General features: G+C 43.3%; 3 protein-coding genes across 7 annotated transcripts; 2 read left to right on the top strand and 1 right to left on the bottom strand.

Moving 5' to 3' along the window:
* Positions 1-918: 918 nt before the first annotated feature.
* LOC112883508 (SAC3 family protein B) lies at positions 919-11,571 on the top strand. Of its 2 annotated transcripts, XM_025948807.1 has the most exons (16): positions 919-1,524; positions 2,396-2,524; positions 3,051-3,248; positions 4,104-4,232; positions 4,789-4,968; positions 5,167-5,394; positions 5,497-5,735; positions 5,861-5,961; positions 6,071-6,286; positions 6,412-6,639; positions 6,710-6,801; positions 6,885-6,978; positions 7,879-7,971; positions 8,051-9,006; positions 9,097-9,211; positions 9,488-11,571. In XM_025948807.1, the coding sequence occupies exons 1-16, from the start codon at positions 1,046-1,048 to the stop codon at positions 11,252-11,254; spliced, it is 5,244 nt and encodes a 1,747-aa protein (XP_025804592.1). In that variant the 5' UTR covers positions 919-1,045; the 3' UTR covers positions 11,255-11,571. The 2 variants fall into 2 exon arrangements, with proteins under 2 accessions (XP_025804592.1, XP_025804593.1); XM_025948808.1 differs by lacking the exon at positions 919-1,524 and having other exon boundaries at positions 2,398-2,524; positions 3,068-3,248; positions 9,488-11,254.
* A 256-nt stretch (positions 11,572-11,827) lies between these two features.
* On the bottom strand, positions 11,828-15,389 carry LOC112883509 (probable protein phosphatase 2C 65). 4 transcript variants are annotated; one of them, XM_025948810.1, is made up of 6 exons: positions 14,868-15,384; positions 14,297-14,828; positions 12,887-13,018; positions 12,431-12,792; positions 12,296-12,348; positions 11,828-12,190 (listed from the first exon to the last, which is right to left on the bottom strand). In XM_025948810.1, the coding sequence occupies exons 1-4, from the start codon at positions 15,176-15,178 to the stop codon at positions 12,463-12,465; spliced, it is 1,305 nt and encodes a 434-aa protein (XP_025804595.1). In that variant the 5' UTR covers positions 15,179-15,384; the 3' UTR covers positions 11,828-12,190; positions 12,296-12,348; positions 12,431-12,462. The 4 variants fall into 4 exon arrangements, with proteins under 4 accessions (XP_025804595.1, XP_025804594.1, XP_025804596.1 ...); XM_025948809.1 differs by having other exon boundaries at positions 14,297-15,384; XM_025948811.1 differs by lacking the exons at positions 11,828-12,190; positions 12,296-12,348 and having other exon boundaries at positions 12,633-12,788; positions 14,297-15,389.
* Positions 15,390-18,628: 3,239 nt separating this feature from the next.
* Positions 18,629-22,002, top strand: LOC112879542 (protein transport protein SFT2-like). The gene is made up of 4 exons (XM_025943817.1): positions 18,629-18,949; positions 19,033-19,300; positions 21,137-21,241; positions 21,585-22,002. The coding sequence occupies exons 1-4, from the start codon at positions 18,747-18,749 to the stop codon at positions 21,693-21,695; spliced, it is 687 nt and encodes a 228-aa protein (XP_025799602.1). The 5' UTR covers positions 18,629-18,746; the 3' UTR covers positions 21,696-22,002.
* The last annotated feature ends 207 nt before the right edge of the window (positions 22,003-22,209 follow it).

The raw sequence follows: 22,209 nt of genomic DNA on the forward strand, positions 1-22,209 counted from the left end.
AAAAAGCATCATCAAGCAACAACTGATATGGACGGCGAGGCACGCATATATAGCACGGAGTTGTTGGTGTTTAGGGTGTGTTTGGATACCTCGGAGTAAACTTTAGTCCTGTAATATCGGATGTTTGGATACTAATTAGTAGTATTGAATATAGATTAATTATAAAATCAATTACATAAATAGAGACTAATTCACGAGACGAATGCATTAGACCTAATGAGTCCGTGATTTAGCAATGTTGTGCTACAGTAAATATATGTTAATGATAAATTAATTGGCTTAATAGATTCATCTCGTAAATAGTCTCCATTATGCAATTTATACAATTAGTTTATAATTAGCATATATTTAATATTACTAATTAATATCTAAACATCTAATATGATGGAACTAAAATTTAATCATCCAGATATAAACAGGCTCTTGGAAGGTATCGAGGGAATGCCAAACCACTTCCACTAGACATGTTGTTGTACTTCTATCTCAAGCAAATTCGAAGCAACTCGACGTCTCAAATGAAATCATCGTGGTCATTACCTGTGTTACCTCTTGTGATTAATGGTGAAAACTCAAAACCTTTCGTCAAATTTAAAGTTCAAGTTCAGTTTTGTTGAAGAAATTTAAAGCACATTTGCTCCGTAGGATTAAAATTAAAACCGACCTCCCTTTATGTATAATAAACGAAGTCGTAGAAAATATTTGCGAGATTAATTTGTAATATAGGGACCGTTCATTGAAGAGTAGAGGCTGTAGATGTCTAGATGAGTAGATCTATTCAAATTTCAAAGTTGGGCACTTGGGCTTCAGTTCATATTATAGGAGAGAAATACATGGTTCGTTAGGTACCTGCTTGTAATTATTCTCGCGCTACGTCGAAGGTGCCCACCGGCAGATAGGCCCCACGGGTCAGGACACCCGTGGCCGCCGAGCCGCTCGTCTTCCCCTTCTCTCCGATCTCCCACTCAAACTCAAACCCCTCCTCTCCGTCTCGCCGGCGACGAGCGCTGCCGGCTAGGGTTTCGTGTTCCGCCACCCGGCGGAGCCAATGGCCGCATCCGGCTTCGGCCGCGAAGCCGGGCCCTCCACCCGCGGCCCGGGCACCGCCTTCCCTGCTTTCGGCGTCGGCGCCGCCACCCAGACTGCCACCGCCCCTTCTGCCGCAACTCCATCCTTCCCCTTGGTTCGCCCCGCCACCCCGTCCATCCCCTCGGTTCGCCCGACCTCCCCGTCCTTCCCCTCTGCCCGCCCGGTTTCCCCTTCCTTCCCATCCGCTCGCTCGACCAACCCTCCTGCCGCCGCCACCCCGCACTTCCCGAGCCCTCGGCCCCAGCTCGCGACCGCGGCTACAGCCTCTCGCCCTGCTACTACCCCGGCCATGCCCATGCCCGTACCCTCAGCGCGCCCGGCAGCTGCTCCCGGCGCTTCTGCTTCCGCGCGTTTCCCGAGCCCTCGCCCCACGCTCGACCCAGGCGCGGTTGCCGCCACTGGTCGCTACGTCGCTCGGCATCTTCAGCCCCAGCCGAGGTGATGTTTAGTGTTTTTAACCCTTTTTTATTCTAAGTGATGGACTCGTTAAGCCTGTGTTTGTGTTTATAAATTTTGCTGTGGAAGCTAATTGACTAGTGATTCAGCTTCCAATACTTGCTGTTGCATCTAAGTAGGTGTAGTGCAGATACTAGAAATGTAACATTAGTGACACATAGCTATGGACCTCAAGCACACTATTTGCCTTGTGGGGAGCTATATTCCACCAGCAGGAATTTCTCTTATGTGATGATCATGACCATATATATCAATGATTTCTCCACTGTATACTTGTGGAAATGTAAAATATTGTTGGTTGGATGTATGCATGCCTCACGTGACAATTGGCAGATCATACCACTATCTGTATTCTGTACAAGTAAACATTTGGCAGGATTCAAGTTCTCCTTTGTTCTAGGGCTACATATTCCCACATTGATCGGAAAAGGAGATAGATATAAAGCATTATTTCTGGTATGGTTGTATGTTATAGCTGCATTTTTTATATATAACCTATGTGCTATATAATCCAGCCAACTGTGTTGTGGGCAATGTGGCTAGTTTCTCCAATATGACCTGTTCGAAAAGTAAATTGCAGGGTATGCTGTCTCATCATATAGAAATGTGACCTGCGCAGCCAAGTTGCTTGGCTGCAGGGCCAAACAGCAGCCCAGCAGCTTGGCTGGCTGCAGCTGCTGGCCGGCTGCTGCAGCGGCAGCCGCAGCCACAGCTGCAGCAGATGCAGCCAAGCAGTATCTAGCTGATCACATATCTTATGAACTCTTGGGCTTGGATAATTAGTCTTAGGTGCACATTTGAAGATGAAAACAACATGTATCCTTGCTGATGGAATTTTTCATACCTTTTGTAGGCCAGCCACACCATCAGTAAGTAGGCAGGTGGATCCTTTTATTTCCTCAAGAAGCAGGGCCCTATCAGCTGTATCAAATCTGCGTGCGGATTCCCCTGCAGATTACGGTAGTGGTACGGGACAAAGAAGGTATAAACACTTATTGATGCATCTCTCTCAAGCTACTGGTATAGTTGTAAAAGGTGTCATGTTTATTTTATTTCGAATTAAGAAACATTTGTATTATATACCTGATTTGACTGATAGTACATGAGGGTTCATGGGAAGGTCTATAATTTTGCAACTACATTTCTCCTTTGGAGCTTATATGATCTATAATTTTCAGCCAAAATACCATTTTCCAAGCAGTTCTAAGAACATATGGCACAGGATATCACGGTTAGATGTACAATGTATTTTTTTTTTGTTGGTACCTCTTACACAGAGAACTATGTGAATTATGATGTCTGCTGTTTGAATATGGAACATAGTGCATAGTTGATGTTAGCCTTTACACACCTGACATGGTATTCTTTACCTGGAGTACGCTATATGATCAGTGGACATAATTGTATAGTTTCCGAAAATATCTCTTTGTTACATGTGTCCTGTCATGTTCTTCATAGAACGTGCTGCCCATTAGGAATTTGAAACCTAATATTTCTTCTATTAACAGGTTGGTGAACTATGCAGATCCATTATTTGAAAATGGAAGTTTACAATCTTCAGAGCAATTGAGGATAGAACCTTCAGAGCAAATGAGGTTGAACACTTCAGCCAGATCACCACTGTCAAACATTGGCAGCAAGTTTATACCTCCATTGAACTTTCAAGATCATCATCCTGCGCAGATTGCTGATCCTCGTGATAGTTTGTGAGTTCTTTGATTCAATTTTCTCCATGTTATGCACTCTGAAACCTTTTAGCTTTGATTATTGTGTTAGTACAAACTATCCAGGAAATGAGCGCTGTAGTTACCTAGCTATTGATTAGTAGTATTTTCAGTACTAATGCTGTTTGCTATCTTTGTTGGCCATATCCTTGTTTGCTGCAGATAGTTGGGGCCTAAGTTAGTACCATCCATGTTTTGAATCCAGAACCAGTCTCCTTTCCATGATGCATGAGAAATTTGTTTTCCTCGTTATAACAGCAAACAATTAGTTCCTAGAGTTGGCACGCACTGTTCTGCCTTGGGGAGTAATTTGATGCTATCATTTATGGACTTATGGCTTACCAAGAGAAGAGTGCACACATGCTGACCTGTAGAAGTTCCCATAATGTTGATCTGACCATGCTCTATTCGTGGGGTGTTGTTTCCAATAAACAATACGGTCCTTATGCTTTTTTTAATACAACCTTTGCTCATTATTCTTCAGAGATATAATATTATTCCTGTGTCTTTATTTTCTTGTGGGTTGGAGTTGTACTGGACGTATGCTGGCTGATATCGCAAGGGACAACGTTGCCACATTGGGTTTCTGTAGATACACTCATTGTGCTAGAAGGGTTTCTGTTGTATATTTCTGTATAAGTTTCACTCATATTATTCACTGAGTCAAAATTTATAAAATGTTTTTTTCACATCAATTATACAGATAAATGTGAATTCATTTGCCCAAAGTCATCTCATTCAGTGCGAAGATGTATGCCTTGTGCTTATTTTTGCCTGTGTGCATGCATGCATGTGCGTTTATGCTTTTGTAACGTGGTCTTTCTTATTTCTTCATAGATTCACTGGTCCATTGCAAAATCGATCGTTGGATCATAACATTTCAAAAAGGTCGAGGTCACCTACTTTGTCCTATCAGGATGTTGATGGCACGGAAGCTCGTATTGATACTAGTGGAAATTCTAGAAGGTACATAAATATGCTTATTTTTTTACGGGATTAAGATTTTATACATTTTAATGCATAGTAACTTTCTTTATGAAGTGCTCAAACACCTTGATTCTGTAGGAAATTAACTGTGAAGTATAGTTCCCTTGGAAACCAATCTAAGAAAAGAAGCTTCCCTTAGGAAATTTTCTGCCACCTTATTGGTTGTGTTTTGAACCTGAAGCAGGACGAGCATGATTACACAGAAAAATACTTCAGTATATGTTTCTTTCCGTTTTAGAAAGTTAGTTTTCTTGAAATTTCTTGCTGAAGGGATATATTGAGAATGATGCTCTATTTAGGTTCTAATACAATTCTTCTGTTTAAATCGAAGTAGTTTTTTACTCTATTGCCTACCAATATTTTTTATTGTCTTAATTTTTGTCGCATGGTTTTCTGGAAATGTTAAAGCAGGCTAAGTATTCTGGTATTTTGAAAACTGGCATGTGTGTCCCACAGTTCCACTTAGTCACCTGACAGATTTTACTATGGGATTTCAGCTAATGTGGACAGCATAACCCCCCTGTTTTGTTTGCAGACTGGTTGACTATACAGATACCCTCATCGGTGATGAAAATGTTGAAACCTCAAAAAGGATGAGACCGCCTGCATCAGAGTTCACACGCACGATCAAATCGCCGCCATCAGATATCAGAGACAACATTAGGTCATCACCCAACTCAGCCCAGAATCTTCGTGCACATGCCGATGTCCAGAAGTAAAGCCTTTTGCTTTGAATTTGTTTCGTTTCATGTCAATTTTGGTCAGTGTGTTGATTTGTGAAAGTGATAGCATTCTCAACGTCCCATATCTCCCTCACCCCCTTGAAGTACTAGTTAGCAAATGAATGACCTCTTACTGTGCCTGCTGATCGTTAACGTATTATTTAATAACTGGCCTTTTGCCATTATTACAGGTCTAATACATCCATTCCCAAGTTCAGAAATCAAATACAATCGCACATTGGTGGCGCACGTTCGCCACCACATCAGATGTCTAGTCTTTTGGACGACTCCAACAAACTTAACACATCTGCTGTTTCTCCACCAAAGCCATCTATCCTTAGTGCTACCAGAAGAATGGGGACCTCTCCTTTGGATGCCAGTGATGATGATCACTCTACCCCTTCGACTGAACTTGAGAGGTAATTCTTGCCATGCACATGACTTTCACTTTTGTCTCCTTGCAACAATATTTCCGTTATATATGTTGCCTGTTGGTGTTACTCATGAAACTTTTCCTGCAGGGAGAAACAAGCAAAAGCCAAGCGGCTCGCTCGTTTCCATGTTGAATTAAGCAGGCCAGTGGAAAATACAAATGACTTTGTAAAAACACTCAAAGGCTCTACAGATAAGCCCAAACAAGCCACATCAGTGGGAAAAATTCCAATGAAAAAAATTGATGATACTGATGAAAATACCTTGGCTGACATGGATTCCCCAATGTTAGCCGCAATTGTTGGGCTTTGTCCAGATATGTGCCCAGGTGTTTACTGCTCTAGATCGACTTATTTTCATGTGATACAATTTTAGCCATTCACATCGCCTCTTCAATATACTTTTCTCTAAACATGGTACTAATAGATTTGCACGTATCCTTGTTTTCACTAGAACCTGAAAGGGCAGAGCGTGAGAGAAAAGGAGATCTCGATAGGTATGAGAGATTAGATGGAGACAGAAACCTAACTACTGAGCTTCTCGCTGTTAAAAAGGTACATAATGTTTCCTTATAACTTGGCAGTATGACGGTATTTTATCTTTAATTATTTCTGATCACATATAACAGGAAGCATGATGGAAGTTCTTATCTGATTGATACAGTATAATAGGACGGCTGAGAGAGATGCAGACTTGATAAGACCTCTGCCAGTTCTACAGAAGACAATGGATTACCTTCTTAGTTTGCTGGATCACACGTATGATGACAGTTTCTTGGGGTTATACAACTTCTTGTGGGACAGGATGCGAGCGATAAGAATGGATCTTAGAATGCAACATTTCTTCAATCAAGAGGCTATTTCTATGCTTGAGCAAATGGTACTTTCATATGCGTCCCTATGTTGGCCAGTGCTTATTTCATCATACAGTATGTATTTATTTCTGTGGGCACCTGTGTTTCCTGGAGTATTTCATCTTGGAATCTGTCTTTTCTTTCTGAGCAGATAAGACTCCACATTATTGCAATGCATGAATTATGTGAGTACAACAAAGGGGAAGGTTTCTCGGAGGGTTTTGATGCACACCTCAACATTGAGCAGATGAATAAAACATCAGTTGAGCTATTTCAAATGTATGATGACCATAGGAGAAAGGGTGTTTTCTTCTCAACAGAAAAGGAATTTCGGGGTTATTATGCACTGCTCAAGTTAGACAAGCATCCTGGTTACAAGGTGAGGTTAATTGACAGATCTGGTCGGTTGCATTCTGATATTTGCTGACCTGCACACACATTTGAATTAGGTCGAACCTGCTGAGTTATCTCTGGATCTTGCTAAGATGTCTCGTGAAATCAGAGGCAGTCCAGAGATCTTGTTTGCAAGAGAAGTTGCGAGGTAGTCATACCATCAAATGTTATTTACTATTATCATATTTGCACTAGCTTTATCTCACTGCCTACATTTTCTATGCAATTCAGAGCTTGCAGAATGGGGAATTTTATAGCCTTCTTTCGTCTTGCAAGGAAAGCAACATATTTGCAGGCCTGTTTGATGCATGCTCACTTTGCAAAGGTAGAATCATTGCCTTCAAAAGCTGTTCATCAATGTACCCTTTAGTGTAAATTATTCTTCCTTATATGTTCTTACATTTCTTAGTTATCAATTGTGCTGGAAATATTATAATGGAACTAACTGTGTTATAGTGACTTGTGAATTCTTTTCCCAAGGCAAAAATTGTGCTGTAGCATAAACTTGATTAATTTTAGTTGTCGTATGGTAGCATTGTATTGTATGTCATTTAAAATTTGCCACCCTCTTGATTGAGTGGCGGAATTTTTTTTCCACCCTAGCCCACTGTCAGGGACTTAAATGGCCCCGCATGTCAGTGACAACTGGTAATGTGCACTCGAGGGGGTAGCAAGTTATCAAATGCCCCGGCTTACATGGCAATATGGTATTAGGAATATGTATCCTAAGGACTAACGGAATATTGGTTGAACGACTGGAAATGGCACTGGGTGCACTTGGTCATCATGGATATAACGGAATATATGATATGCCTGTTATCGTACTGCTTTCTTAGTATATATCGGCCCTTCTGATATTAATAAGAACTGAAGCTATGGCATGTACAAAGACTCGGGAGGGGAGACCCCTGCTCCCCACAATGCTAAAAAGGTAGACATAAAGCCACCCTAATTATAGTACAAAGCATTAAACCATCCAAATAAATAAAGTTTCAATCATCACATTGGAAATTCTAACTTTCAAATAACAATGTAATATATTGTGACTTAATGGGTGCATATTGCTACACATTATTGGGTTGTGTGCATCGGATGATTTTATTGTAGTGTCATTTTTCACTACTCAGTTGTCACTACTTCGGTATACTTTCGTGTAGTAGGCTATTGATGTTCTTCTATTTCAAGTGCACTTCTATAATTCTTAACAACTAAAGTCTCTTTCCAGCTAAGAAGGCAAGCGCTTGCTTCATTGCACAGTGGTCTCCAGAGTGGACAAGGCATCCCTATTTCACAAGTTGTTGAGTGGCTTGCTATGGAGGTAAGTGTATTGTCTTGCTTGCACAGTAACTAATTCAACACTGGAAAATTGCAATTCTTATGCCTTCATTTTTTTCAAGGACGAGGACATCGAAAGTCTCTTAGAGTACCATGGTTTTGGATTGAGGCAGTATGAAGAGCTGTACCTAGTAAAAGAAGGACCTTTCCTTAACAGTGAAAGCGATTTCCCATCTGGCTGTTCTCAGCTTGTGCATTTAAAGAAATCTCAGAGAGTCATTGTTGATGTTTCTTCCGGGCCAGTTTGTGCTCCTATAAGCAAAAAAAACACTTCAGTTTCATATCCTAGTCAACTTGCTAGTGGTAAAAGAGATCTATTTCCATCACAGCATGCTCCTGTGGTTCCACATGATGGCAAAAGGGATCTCTTTTCATTGTTTTCTGGGCCTGTTTCAACCACTCCTGGCAGACATATTAGCTCGCCATTTCCTGATCCCTTTTCCCCAAAAGCTGCCAATAAATTATTCAGTCCAAAACGTCCAAGTCCTCTTGTCCCAAATGCTGATAGAGAAGAAAATGTTTCAACCTTTCCTACTGTTGCTTCTCCACGTAGTAGCAAAAAGGAGATATTCTCAAAAACACCAAAAGTAGCATCGCCAAAAGCTGAAGGCAAGACCAAGTTGGCTGATGATCTTACAACTGAAGACCAAGATAGTGGACTTGCAGGGTCCCCTCAAAAAGTGGACATCCAAACAGGGATACTGTGGTCACAAGCTAATACAGAAAACATCAATGCTTTGGCAGAACCAATTATTTCACATTCTCTTACGGATGGCATTTCTTTAGATTATTACTCCAATATGCTTGGAGAGGAAGACAAGTTAGACATGGATGAGGGAACTCCACCAGACCATGAAGTTCTGGTTATCGAACCTGGATCACCTATTGGCTCCCCCTTGTCTGATCACAATGAATATGAAGATCAGAATATTAGTAACAGCACAGTTAATGACTGGTTACCAATTGTTACGTCCCCCAAGAAACAAATTTCCGATGAAAAGCTGAAGGCAATACTGAGGTTGTTTTCTATCCTGGAACTATGTTTGTTCCGATCGATAGGGTTTTGGTGGAGCCTTATGAAACTTTGATGACTATTGTGATATTTCAGGAAATGGAGGCAACGTGCTGAAGACAAGCGATTTCATAGGGAGCAGAAAAATGTTCTTGCTGTTGCAGCATTGTGTTCTCTATCACTTGGCCCGCCAGTTCATAATACTACAATGGTAAGTCATTCTAAGACATGCTATATTTGTTTCCAGAACCGCTTAATTGAGATGTTGCTTTTTACTTCTTAAGTGTTATATACATCACTTTTTGCAAGATGAAGGTTCAAATGAATGATTATCACCTCTGTTGATAGATAAAATAATTTTAACTTTGGTTCCAAGAAGAAAAACGTGTTAATGTCGTGCAAATTTTGTACGCAACGATGTTTTCTGTAAGTTGTTTCTATGTGTTATTAAAAATTGATAATGATACAGACTTGTCTATTAATGAAGGTTCCTAAGCTTGCTGTCGAAGAGCTTGACATTGGGCATGCATTTAAAGAAAGACAAGTGAGACAACAAAGATCTTGGTCACGGCTCAATGTTTCTGAGCTGTCTGGTCCCATTTTACTTGAAACTAACCCTGATGCTAGATGCTTCTGCTGGAAATTACTTGTACTTGTCCCACCAGGTGCCATGGAATCCCAGACCAACAATCTTGCCTCAAAATGGTTACTTAGGAAGCTCATGGGTTCTGGAAATGGAGATAGTGGATTGGTTGTTTCATCATCAGGCCTATCAATTTGGACAGAGTGGATCAGCTTTCCGAACACATGCTGTCTATCTGTTGTTAGGGCCAGTGATCAGCAAGTTATTGGTAATGATATTGCCAATGGTACAAGCTGTATAGCATTTGTAGTGTCTGAAGGCATTTCATGGGAAACGCAGAAGGCACGACTTAGCAGTCTGTTAGCCTCCATACCGGTTCAATCCCATCTTCCTCTCCTGATTTTGAGCGGTGATACATATCATGAAGGGTATGACTATGCTTCACAGTATATCATTGACAGGCTTGGCCTCAGTGGTCTTCATGGAGAAAAGATTGCTTCATCATTGGTTATTTTTCTTGTTGAACACATGGAAGATTGTGCCAATGGTTTCTTTGATGATGACAATCTGCGTGAGGGTCTCAAGTGGCTGATTAGAAGTTTACCAAGACAGCCTGATGTCACTCTTGTGAAGACCCATGAGTTGCTTCTGAACTGCTTGCACCCACAACTTGAGCTGCTTAATACCCATGTTGCACCTGGAGCTGGCCCTGGGGATTGCATTTCAGTATTCAACAATGCTGTTGATCAAGTTGCAGAAGAGATTTTGGCTGCAGCATGCACAAACGCTAACCAATGGCCAGCTCTTGAGATTGATCTTCTGGAGAGAACAAGTAATGAGAGGAGATATGCAGAAATGTTCTTGCCTAGCACAGGATGGTCATCACCGTCAAGGATCCAGCCATTGCTTGCAGCCATTAACACTTGCAAGATTCCAGAGTTCAGGTATGATTTATCTTGGCTAAACCAAGGTTCTCACATGGGCAAGCAAACCCAAGATCAGAAGAAGTTCCTTCAGGAGTGCTTGGCGAGATATCTGACCGAATCAACTCGGTTGTTAGATGAAACTCTGGTGGCCACTGAAGTGAATATTATGGTGCAGAAATATGTTGGGCTTGAGCTCCGGGACTCGTACTACTATCTTGTTCCAAGATGGGTGGCTATCTTCCGGCGTATTTACAACTGGAGGCTAGCAAAGCTTTCTACCGGAGAGTTCTCGGAAGCTTATGTCCTGAGCCAGCACCTCTATCGGGCTCCTCCTGCAGCAGCTAACTCTAATGGTGCCACAGCCACACAAGAGCTCACTGCTAGCAGCAGCACCTGCGATGAGGCATCCATTTTGGAGGATCACAGCATGATGCCAGCTGTGTCAACCGGCCTCTCACTAGATGAAATCATCGAGATCAGTTGTGATCTTGATGCTGTCGATGCGCAACCAGCAAGTGAACAGCCACGACCACCCATCCAGATTCATGAAGAGCCTCATGCACCAGCAGACACCAACTGCGAGACAAACATGGTGCATGGTATTAGTGATGAAATGTACATACCAAGAAGGATAGAGTCGGGGGAGCTGGTGCCACTCGAGAGGGACGACAAGCTTGCCCGGCTACTCGAGCAGTGTACCAAGCTGCAGGACAGGATCGATGAGACGCTTTCCATTTACTTTTGAGCCTGTGGAATGTTGGAAGGGTTACATTACACCATTCTTCCACACTTGTAACTTGTAACATTAGATTTTGCAAAAAGAAAAAAGAAAGGAAATCTTAGGAATTCATGCCCTTTTTTTGGCAGGAATGACATGTCATGGTCAGCCTAGGTGGCTTTTCTTGGCCGGCTTGACTGAGGTTTCTCCTCGGTTGCAATATTGCGGGGTGGTCTTACCCCCCACTGGTTGAGTTTTGTTTTTTTCTTATATCATAATATAGCTATGTAGAATATTCTTTCTTGAATCACATCAATCAAATGCATCAAGTAACCTCTCTTGCACGACCGTAGCTTCTCTTGGCCCGTCTTAGTGATCTTTTTCTGTCCGTACAAAGGTGTTAAATAAGAACACCAGTTTGTCCCAAATCAAATAATAGATGCTTGTCCAAAATCAATCAAACTCGTGGTCCAGCAGCGGCAACCGGAAAAGCATATGACGGAATAAAGCTAATAACGTGTTTGTACCAGTAAGCAACGTTTCTTGACCATATTCAACTCGACGAGCCCTAAAGCAGCTAAAAGAAGAGACCCATATTCGTTTTTCCTTGTGAAAGCTTCAACCTGATTTGTTCTGCACGGCACCCGCATTTCAATTCCAGATCCTAATTCTGTGGCAGAATGACACCTCAGGGTTGCATCCCATACCATACCACGGCAAGCATCAACTTAAATTAAATAAACTGGTAAAGTGAACAAATACAATAAATAGATAATAACTCCATTCCACATACAACACTTATGGTGGCGCCCAACACCACTAATCAATCCCCTGGTTAGATGACCCCCAACTTCGGTCAGAACCTTAGCATCGTCAGTTTGCGGCCGGTGCTCTAAGAAAACACGAGCAACACTGAGATTTGCCGCTGACCAACATCACATCCATGGCATGGTTAGTAGCACCCTGCAGAAGACAACAGCCTCTCAATAATAGTTTCCCAAAAATTTAACAGAAAATATTATACTATAAAAAAACAGAAAATATTAGGATCTCTGGGCAAGATCTTACGGAGGATGGCCATGGGGTATGGCAAGGCCTCTTTTCGCCATTTACCTTGGATACTGCAATGTAATGCGCAAATTATGTGAGCTTGTTTGCATTTTCTCCATTCACTGGTAAGGATTAGAAGACTGGCAGGGTTACCTCCATATTCAGCAGGAGGCTGGATGCATACTTTATTGCATAGGCTGTTCCAGCTCAGTACCACCATCCACCTGATGCCAAGGTTGCACTTGTGATGCAGCTTGCTCACTACGCATAGGCTTGGAAGCATCTGATATTCTACCGTGTATCAACAAAGGGTGCATAGGAGAAGGAGCAACGCAGGAGAGGCTTCGTTCTGTTGGAGAGCCTGAGGATGATGATTGCATTTCGGTAGCAGCACATCTGTTCAACTGACTTGCTTCTGGTGGTACAAATACAGGTATCTCTGACTGTACTGTGTGCGCAGCTATTGATGCTCCGATGCTACCATAGTCCACTTTGTCGCTCCCTGCAGGACCTGACTGAGTAAATTTTGGAAAGAAAAATAAATTTTCTGCAAGTCACTGAATAATTCCTCTTTTTATGCTTGCAGAATTAAAATTTTTGTGCACATACAATTTCAGAGTCCCGGATATGCACAATGATTATTGTTATATCATCTGTCCTATTTTCATGCTCCAGCCATAGTTTGTATGACTCAGCAGCGATTGCTGAGCAGGCATCTCGAGGATCTTGATACATAGCAACCTGTAGCGAACCAGAAAGAGTCCAGAATTAGTGGCACTGATCCACAGAGGATATCACTGGCAAAGCCAAACAAGAAAAATCACATATTTGACATTAGATCATTACTGAAGCTTTCCAGTGGTGATGGTAAAATAAGGAAGTTTTGGTAGCTCCAAGAATGTCATATGTAACGGATTAGTACCACAGGTGAACCTCATGCAGATGTGCACCAGAGGCACAGAGAAGAATATATATCAAAAGGCATGAGAAGCAAAACAGCTGTTAGCAGCCTGGTTTTGTTATATATTTAGTACTTTTGAAACTCAAAGAAAATGTTGGCACAGAAAAGAGGAGGTTATGAGGGGACCATCCATTGTTAACTGCAGATCATGTTTGGCCTAATCAGAGAGAGCCCTAGTGATTCAGCAATCGGCAGTCCAATTTGAAGAAGCCTCCCAGTTTTAGGATCAATAAGATGGCTAATATACCTTTTCTAGGGGAGTTTTGAAAGACATGCCTACTCAGTCCTTGCAGTCATTTACCTAGTTTGTCCCTCCACTTTTCTGCTCACACTTCTGATTAGTCAATTTTTCATCACAGCTCAAATGCTAGTCTATTCTTCTACTACTCAATAAAGTTACCCCCACTTATGCAGAACTTTATTCAGAGAGAGGGAGAGCTTTCATAATGAAAACATCAATCGACCTTGAAAGTTTAAAACCTCACCGTTCCATAATCATTACGCCATCCTGCAGTTCCAACTTTTTGAGAAAAGCAACTTGGCTGATGGAAAGCTTTTTTGTATGGAGAAAAAGTAGACTCCATTTGTACTGTTTGCAGCATGTTAAAACTGGCCATTGTACTATAGGTAAACTGTTACTCATCAGCAACTACTCCACACCATCTTTATACCATTCCTAACAACCCATACACCAAACTCATATGAAATCATTTCCCACTATGCAGAAAGTCAACTTATGATTATCCCCGGATGCATTATGATTATCCATAAATCAGTTCCTCTCACATCAAAAGTCTACACGAAGGCTGTAGTTGGCTGGATAAAATGAACAAAAACGTGCGATTACTGTACTCCTTGCAAGTAATCCAGACAGAATGTAGCAGCTAATTCCCGCACCCACTAGACTCGCCACATTGTATGGCTCACAACTTGTGTACCTGTCTATTTCGTAGACCACGATATGCGATGGCTAAAATACTAGAATTAATCTACACATGGGTCAATAAACAAACAGGAAGGAACAGGAAAAAGAATAGAGCAGAGAATGAAAGCAGTACCATGTCAACCACTTCCTGGCTGGAGAGGAACTCGAACACGCCATCGCTCGCAACAACGAAGAACAGGTGGGCTGGAGTGATCTCCACGCTCTTCACCTCAGGCTCGGCGATGACCCCAACCGCCTCGGCCGCGAGGTCCCCGAGGCTGCGCGTGAAGGCCGTGCCAGGGTAGAGGCCGTCGCGCGCCCAGACGCGCGGCGGGTCCCCCTCGTCGGGCACCCACCCTTCGGACTCCGGGTCGCGCATGCCTTCCACCTGCTCGACGGACATGACCCGCGCGCCGCACGCCTTGACGCGCGCGCGCTCGTCGGCGCGGAACGGGGTCTGGTCCCACGACAGGTCCTCCGCCACGACCCGCCCGGCCCGCCACACCCCGGCGACGGCGCGCGAGTCCCCCACGTTGGCCACGTGAAGCGCGCCGCCGGCCACCAGCGCCGCCACGGCGGTGGTCCCGCTCATGAAGTCATCGACCCCCGCCGCCGCGTGCATCTCCGCGTTGGCGCCCAGCATCGACTCCCGGAACGCGGCGGCGGGGTCCGCGGCCAGCGACCCGGCCCCCGCCGCCGCGGCGAGAAGGCGCGGGAGCGCGTCGCGCGCGAACCCGGCGCAGGCGGTGCCAGCGGCGCCGTGCCCGTCGAAGACGGCGAAGAGGTGGAGGTCCGGGTCCCCCGCGAAGCGCGTGGCGACGAGGTGCGCGTCCTGGGACTCCCGGCCCGGCGAGTCCGGGTACAGCCCCGCCACGTCCAGCGTGGCGTACTCCAGCAGCAGCCCTGCGCCGGGCACCTCGGCGCGGCCGAGGGTGGCGCCGCCGCGCCCCCGCCCGCCGCCGGAGCCCCTCCCCGGGGGCCGAGGCAGGCAGCACTTGCCCTGCGTGCACCCCATGGACGTGTGGCTAGGGTTTCGGGAGCGCTCTCTGGGTGCGTGATTTTGGGGGCTCGGGGAGTTAAGAATTGGAAGGGGGAGGAGGAGAATGCGGGCAGAGAGGAGAGAGGAGACTGGGGAAGGGGAGAATGATTCAAACTGGGCTCCAGGCCGAGACGGAGAGCAGGAGGCGGCACACGGCACGCATAGAAAACTAGGAAAAGGGCAGTGGGCACGGGATTGTTTGGGTTTTTGTTGGTGGAGGGAGAGGTGCCCAGTGGCAGCGAGACAGTGAGAGTGACGCGGAAATCGACATGGGTTAAGCATGCCAACAGAAGCATCAGGCAAACCTTTTTTTGCTTTTGTTTTCGTGAAGACAAACTAGACTATATTTCTAATAATTTATAAAGATCAAAGGTTGTGGACATATACTAGAAGACAATATATGTCAGAGCACGAATATATTCCATTAAATAAATGATATATGGAACTGCATATTAAGATGGTCGGTTGTGATGGGTGAGGTTTTGATTTATGTTGTGAAAGGGATTGGACAAAATAAAGGAAATGATGAAGTGGAGAACCGTATGAAGCAATAAAGTGATCGGAAAAGGAAGTGCATGTATTTTTTTTCTATATACACCATGTTACTGAGAATGGAACGCTGACGAGAGAGGTTCCATTGGCTAGATAGGGTCCAAATCATTGGGACAAACAGGGAGAAAAAGGTAGCGGTTACTTGAATTTTCCGAGATTTTCGTGGGTGTTTCGTTTTATTTGTGAAGTCCCTGGTTTCCAAAATCAACTTGCCTACCTCCGTGTCCTTTCGAGAATGAGAAATTTGCCTACCTCCACTATCCAATTGATCCAACAAATGCTTGAAATCATTTCGCTCGGGTGTGTGTGATGAGAGGCCATTCCCGCCCCGTTGCTACTACCCTTTCGCCTCGCGGCAGATGCATGCAGGCATATATGCGTGTATGCACGTTGGCTCTTGCATCGCATCTCTTGTGCGAAAAAAAAGGCCAAAAGAAAGGAGGCGGCAGACGCTTCTAACCTTTGCCTCCGAGCTGGATCACAGCTAGTGGCATGGTGATTCTACCTTTCACAATCGAGCACTTTTCACGTCTGGTGCAGAGTGATTAACCATCACATCGAGGCATCTGAAAGACGGGCATCGCCGTGCCAAGGATCCCGGATCCGACGTTATCGCCGTTGCTGCCAAGAAAGAAAGGCGTGCACAAAGGAGACACGAGATCAGCCCACGGCTTGTACTAGCCATTAACTAATTATTTAAGTCTGTTTAGCTGCATTTCCTGTACCTCAAGTCCTGAACTGCGCAGTGATGAGAGGCTCTGCAAGTCCCGGGACCCAGAGCAAGTGTCAATTGCTACGATCTGGATCCGTAGACTGAAGGCAGAAGACTCGCAGCCCCATTTTCTGAACAAAATTGTACCACCTGCGCTGAGCCATTCAGCCTTCAAGTTTGACCGCTGCAAACTTCGATCTGTCGTTGTCCCAGGATCTCCGACGTGGTTTGTTTGCACTTTTTGGAAGGTGAGCAGGTGCGCTGCTTTTCGGCCCAAACAGCCCACTTGGGCGGGGACGGAACTAACGGCCCAAACACACATTTGACGCGCACAGGCGCCAGCTTTTTTTTTTCTTTAGTGAAGACTTAAAAAAGAAGTAAAATCACGTTGGGTGACCGGTGGTGGTATAGCCAGCCGGTCTGTTAATTCGCTAACTGATGTATTATAGTTTAATTAAAGAATCTCCAGAAATAGTTCTTGAATTAGACTTTTCAAATATTAAATAAGATGTTTATTTTTCTAGAGGCTTCAAATTTGCTTCAACTTCAGCAATAGTTTTTAATTTTAATTTATAATAGATTATAATAGAGGGCTTCCTATCGACCCTCTAGGGATGGAGGATGGAGGAGGGAATTGGAGGCCTTCCAAAATAGATTCAAAATAGAGAATCCAGTAGATGGTCTGTTGGAGGGTATCTTTTTGTTTAACGCTCTAAATTTGAGATAGAAAATATTTAAAAGGTCTGTTAGAGTTGCTCTTACTCGCCAAATATAAATATAACTCGTTTAAGGTCAAGAACATATGTATACCACCTGCTTCGTAAGCTATCTATTTGCTAAATAGTTCATTTTAGTTTCTCTAGACAGAATTACTTTGATTTTCCGAGAAGGTGAGAAAAAACTCCATCATTCATAAAAATCACTATTTATATTTAGTTTAGGATGCATGGTCCAACGCACTTCTTTGTTTCTGGTGCCAAAAATTATCACTGCTCCAAGCATCCTTTACCATGGGCCATATACAACTAAAGGAGTAATAAAATCAACTTGTAAAAGAATGTCACTTATATCCATCAACTTCAAAATTGTATTTTTAGATCTATAAACTTGTATTTTGTGTTACTTAGGTCCACAAACTCTGAAAGTGCACTCCTAAATTCATAATTTTGCAATTTATGCCACCTAGGTCCATACCCTCTACCTAGTCTTTATGCACTGATACCGCACAAACATGAATCTATAAGATGCCCTCACGCTGCTGGAGTTTCGCCGGAAGGGTTAAATTTGAGCCCCGATTTCGAATCAAGTGCGCAGGGAGAGAAGAGAGGAAGGATAAAAAATTTATCTTGAAGGTTATTGACATGTATTACGATTCAAAGGGGAGCTTATGGACTGCTATTAGTGAGTTCTGGAGCTTAGATCTAGATATGACCTCATAATATGGGTGCAGAGCTAGGGGTGATAGCTTGAAAAAGATGGAGGGGATCACAGAGGGACTCAACAATATGTGTACCGTGTCAGGGGATATTATGTCCTCTGTGACGCGGGTGGCCGGATATGGTGGTGCCAGGTGTTGTCGCGAAAAATCTCATGACGACGTTAGATTTGGATCAATTCAGAGTGGTTCTCGGTGAGGGATTGAAAGATATTCATGGATAGCGATATCGGGGCAGTCTTTGTGTACGCGTTTGTAGCCACTGCTCATAGATAAAGTTTATGGATCTAAAAATGCATTTTCAAAGTTTATAAATCTAAGTGACATAAATTACAAATTTATGGATCTAAAAATACACTTTCAGAGTATTTCAGAGTATATGAACCTACATTTTTAAAGTTTATAGATCTAAATGACACAAATTACAAGTTAATTACCTAAATATGTATTTTTGGACTTCGTGGATCTAAATGAAACACCTTGTTCTCCACTAAGAATATTTGACCCTTCTTGATATTAGTGCAACCACTCAACTATCACTCGGGAAACAACATGCTAAGCAAGATTTGTTTCCACACTCAAATAATGTCTTTGTATATTATGAAAAAAAGGTCTCTTTGTACTCAATGTCTCATCAGTCTCAAACGTGGGAGTTTTCCTTCATTTCGAAGCTTCTTTTCTGCCACTGCCATAAATGTACAATAAACCTGGACGCGCATACAAAATCTTGAGCTGTAAGAAAACGAGTTCAGAAGAGGAGTCGCGTCGTTTTCCTCCCATCTCCTTCCGCTCTCCGCTTCCGCCAGCCCCGCACCACCCTCACCGCCGCCGCATCAGCCGCCGCGATGCACAAGACGGCGCAGGCCTGGTTCACCGGCGGCACCGGTGCCTCTTCCGCCGCCGCCAGCGAGTCGCAGCCGTCCCTCCTCGCCGACTGGAACTCCTACGCCGCCACCCGCTCGGACGCCTCCTCCTCCTCCCCGCTCCCCTTCGACATCGAGGCCGCCGTCCGCTCCGCCAACGACACCGTCTCCGGTACCTTTAGCTCGTAAGCCCCCGTCCCGTCCCATCCCCAAACCCTCAGATCCGGTCCCCCTCTCCCCCTCATCGGATCTGATCTGACCATCGCAGGGTGACCAAGGGCGTGCGGGAGCTGCCGGGGAGCTTCCAGAGCGCGACCAGCAGCTTTCCCTCGGGGAGGGCGCTCATGTACTTCGGCCTCTTCCTCGCCACCGGCATCTTCTTCGTCTTCATCGCCTTCGCGCTCTTCCTCCCCGTCATGGTGCTCATGCCGCAGAAGTTCGCCCTCAGCTTCACGCTCGGATGCGCGCTCATCATCGCCTCGCTCTTCGCGCTCAAGGGGCCAGCCAACCAGCTCGCCCACATGACCTCCAAGGAGGTAATGCGACTGTTGCTTGACTTGCTTCTTCGTTTCCCCCAATTAAGTCTCAGTTTAGCCTTTGGGAAGGTGGTATGATGTTGCTGCTATAATCTGGTCTAAACTTACGGCAGTACAGGCAAAATGGGTTTAAAAACTATTTTCTGAAAATTTCCGAGACCTTGAAGCCATAAAACCAGCTAGCCATCAGTTTGATCCGGTTATATTGGTCAGGATTTTTTGGTGGCAATGTGGCAGCCAGTTATTTACCACTAGAACTTTGAACTCTACATAGAACTGAGCCGTGATTTTAAAACCAGCACTAAACATTTTGGAACATCTGGAAACAAGTTGCAAATCTTGCTCGTTTAAGTTACTCGGCGAGCACTGCTTGTAAATTATAGCTGTCTGCAAGCAGCAAAATACTGTTCTGATGCCTAGCAATGAATATTCCTCTTGAATTAGTTGTAGCTTGTCTGTTGTTACTGCCACTAAAATGCTCCTTTTTTTAGCATTTCACTTGAATTTTTGTATGTTTTAGTGCATTTTTTCTCATTTGTGAAGTTTAAGTTAAGGTTTCTTATCCTCTTCCTCCTGTTTTCTATATAGATTGTTTCGTACAAGAAACATAAAATTTCAAACAAGCAATCTAGACAAAAAGAATCATCAATTTAAACAAACAGTCGATAAGGCCTTTCCTTAACTCATTTTTGTTTAACTTATACTCTTTGTTGGATTTTTTTGGATATCCTATATAAGCATAAAATATCTTGGCTGAATGTAGAAAGATTTCTGAGCCTTCTAATAAAGCTGGCTAGAGTATTTTGCCTGGTAAAAATGATCTGCGGTGTGTGGATGAAATACTCTTGGAATGGATGAAAGGCTTCTTTAGCTTCATTCGAAAGCTAGCAACTTTGTAATGGAAAGGATGGTGGGGACAACCTGACAATCCACAGGATTAGCCTCCTCCTCCAACCCACAAATGCTATTTTAAGTTCAGTTGAGGCAAAAAAAAAGGGTCCAGTTGAGACTTGGCGATAACAGGATTCCAATATGCTGTTGATTCATCTTTGCATATTTCTATTGAATCAAAATTTGCAGTGTTGATCATCCGTCCCAAGCCTTTTAGAAACATCAAGTAATTCAAGGAAATTCCGACCTAGACTTGAAACTTAAAAGAAGTACATCTTTTGGCTGGAGTCACTCTTATCAGCCCAAATTGGGTCATCCTGCTGCTGTGTGGCATTCTTTATTTTATCCAGCATCTCCTGTGGTTTTATCTGTTGTACAATATATAATTGAAAAATGCATTTTTTGGTTGGAGCCCAAAGTAGGTCAATATAAAGATGCTGCAGCTGTGCATCATTCTTTATTTGTCTAGCCTCACCCCTCTCTCAAGCTGGTGACAACATTACTTCCATACCAATGGCCAAATAACTTCTGCCTAGCACTTAGCTGCTGCTTAGCCTGCCTCATCCACCCTCCACACCTTTACTGCCTTTAAGACACTTTAAACACTGCAAATCCTCATCAGCTGCTTATTCTTCTCTATCACCATCTTCCCACTTATGCCAGGTTGAACTCTCTAATTTGCGAATTCAAGTCAGTTGGGTGCATATCAATGAGTACATCTTTTTTTGTTTGAAAAACAATGATGAGTACACTTGACTCTAGTTCAATTGTGCATGTGAGAGTCAACACATATTATTGGCAACAAATAGAAAATATATGATGAAGCCAGAGCTTCTTTTTTTCTTCTTCAGAAGTTATCAATTGTTCTTCTACTGCCTTAATTTCTTTAAATAGCTGAAATATCTGTGGTATCTGATGAAGAATTTCTTCTGCTTTCCTCTTCAGAGGCTACCATTCTCGGTGGGTTTTATTGGATGCATGGTTGGTACAATTTATGTTTCTATGGTGCTTCACAGCTATTTCCTCTCTGTGATCTTCTCAGTCCTTCAGGTATGTCCTTCACCAACGCAATGTTTGACTTGGTTATGTTTGTTTAAATTGTGCTATAATGTGAGAGATCACTTGTTTTAGTGCATTTCGTGTTCTTTCCATTCACAGCACGTTTAGAACATGCTGCTTATCTGAACAATGAATCGATGTCTTCTTCATTCAAAGGAGACTTCCATTTGTTTTGTTTTTTCTATAAAAAATTCACCTTCTCTACCTTCTAACCATCGAACAATACAATGTTATGATTTGATGTTGTCTTTATGGTCTGCAAAACTGCAATACGTCCTCATTCTCTTGCATGTTCCACTTTTCGGACTCACTCATTTCTCTCCTTTTGACCCAGGTTTTGGCCCTTATGTATTATACCATATCCTACTTCCCTGGAGGATCAAGTGGATTGAAATTCATCTCGTCTGGTCTTTTGTCTTCGGTGACAAGTTGTTTTGGTCGATAATAGTAGCCTGCCATACATTTACTTGTTTTTGTATGTAGTTGCTGATCATCCTCTCAGTAGAGATTTCATGACCCCAACACCCCTCTCCAGTCATCACATTGTTTCCATCTAGACTTGGATGGGTGTTGGATATAGATTATAGAGTGAAAAGGGTTTGTGGTGTCTCTGTATCTCAATGTTCCTTGTGTCTTCATATTGTGCAAAGAAACTTGTAACTACCAAGGGCTCGAGGCATGGACGCTGTGGGTATATTTCTATTCTACAATTGTGATATCCGAAGTGGCATTGCGCCTACATTTTATTATAATTCGTGAGGGCTTCTTTTCTTTTTAATAACTTAAAGTTGAGGGTTTTTTACCCATTTCCAGCTGGCATGCACAAGCACTCAAAATTTCTGTTTGAAAATTTGCCAAATTCGAAAAGAAATTCGACAACCGGCGTAATTGCTCTGAAACCTGTTGGGCGATCTCTCCTAAATCCTAATGTTGTTATATCAATTTATGGCTGCTCAAAT

Source organism: Panicum hallii, chromosome 2 (genome assembly GCF_002211085.1).
Source record: "Panicum hallii strain FIL2 chromosome 2, PHallii_v3.1, whole genome shotgun sequence".
Lineage (NCBI taxonomy): Eukaryota > Viridiplantae > Streptophyta > Magnoliopsida > Poales > Poaceae > Panicum > Panicum hallii.

What these genes read in the sequence shown, in the direction of transcription:
- LOC112879542 (XM_025943817.1), top strand. Translation starts at nt 18,747, where the DNA reads ATGCACAAGACGGCGCAGGCCTGGTTCACCGGCGGCACCGGTGCCTCT. An exon ending in GTCTCCGGTACCTTTAGCTC is followed by an intron (nt 18,950 to 19,032) that starts GTAAGCCCCCGT and finishes TGACCATCGCAG; the next exon opens with GGTGACCAAGGGCGTGCGGG. An exon ending in TGATCTTCTCAGTCCTTCAG is followed by an intron (nt 21,242 to 21,584) that starts GTATGTCCTTCA and finishes CTTTTGACCCAG; the next exon opens with GTTTTGGCCCTTATGTATTA.
- LOC112883508 (XM_025948807.1), top strand. Translation starts at nt 1,046, where the DNA reads ATGGCCGCATCCGGCTTCGGCCGCGAAGCCGGGCCCTCCACCCGCGGC. An exon ending in TGCATGCTCACTTTGCAAAG is followed by an intron (nt 6,979 to 7,878) that starts GTAGAATCATTG and finishes GTCTCTTTCCAG; the next exon opens with CTAAGAAGGCAAGCGCTTGC. An exon ending in AAGCTGAAGGCAATACTGAG is followed by an intron (nt 9,007 to 9,096) that starts GTTGTTTTCTAT and finishes GTGATATTTCAG; the next exon opens with GAAATGGAGGCAACGTGCTG.
- LOC112883509 (XM_025948809.1), bottom strand. Translation starts at nt 15,178, where the DNA reads ATGGGGTGCACGCAGGGCAAGTGCTGCCTGCCTCGGCCCCCGGGGAGG. An exon ending in GCCAGGAAGTGGTTGACATG is followed by an intron (nt 13,019 to 14,296) that starts GTACTGCTTTCA and finishes GGTTCGCTACAG; the next exon opens with GTTGCTATGTATCAAGATCC. An exon ending in ATATCCGGGACTCTGAAATT is followed by an intron (nt 12,793 to 12,886) that starts GTATGTGCACAA and finishes AAATTTACTCAG; the next exon opens with TCAGGTCCTGCAGGGAGCGA.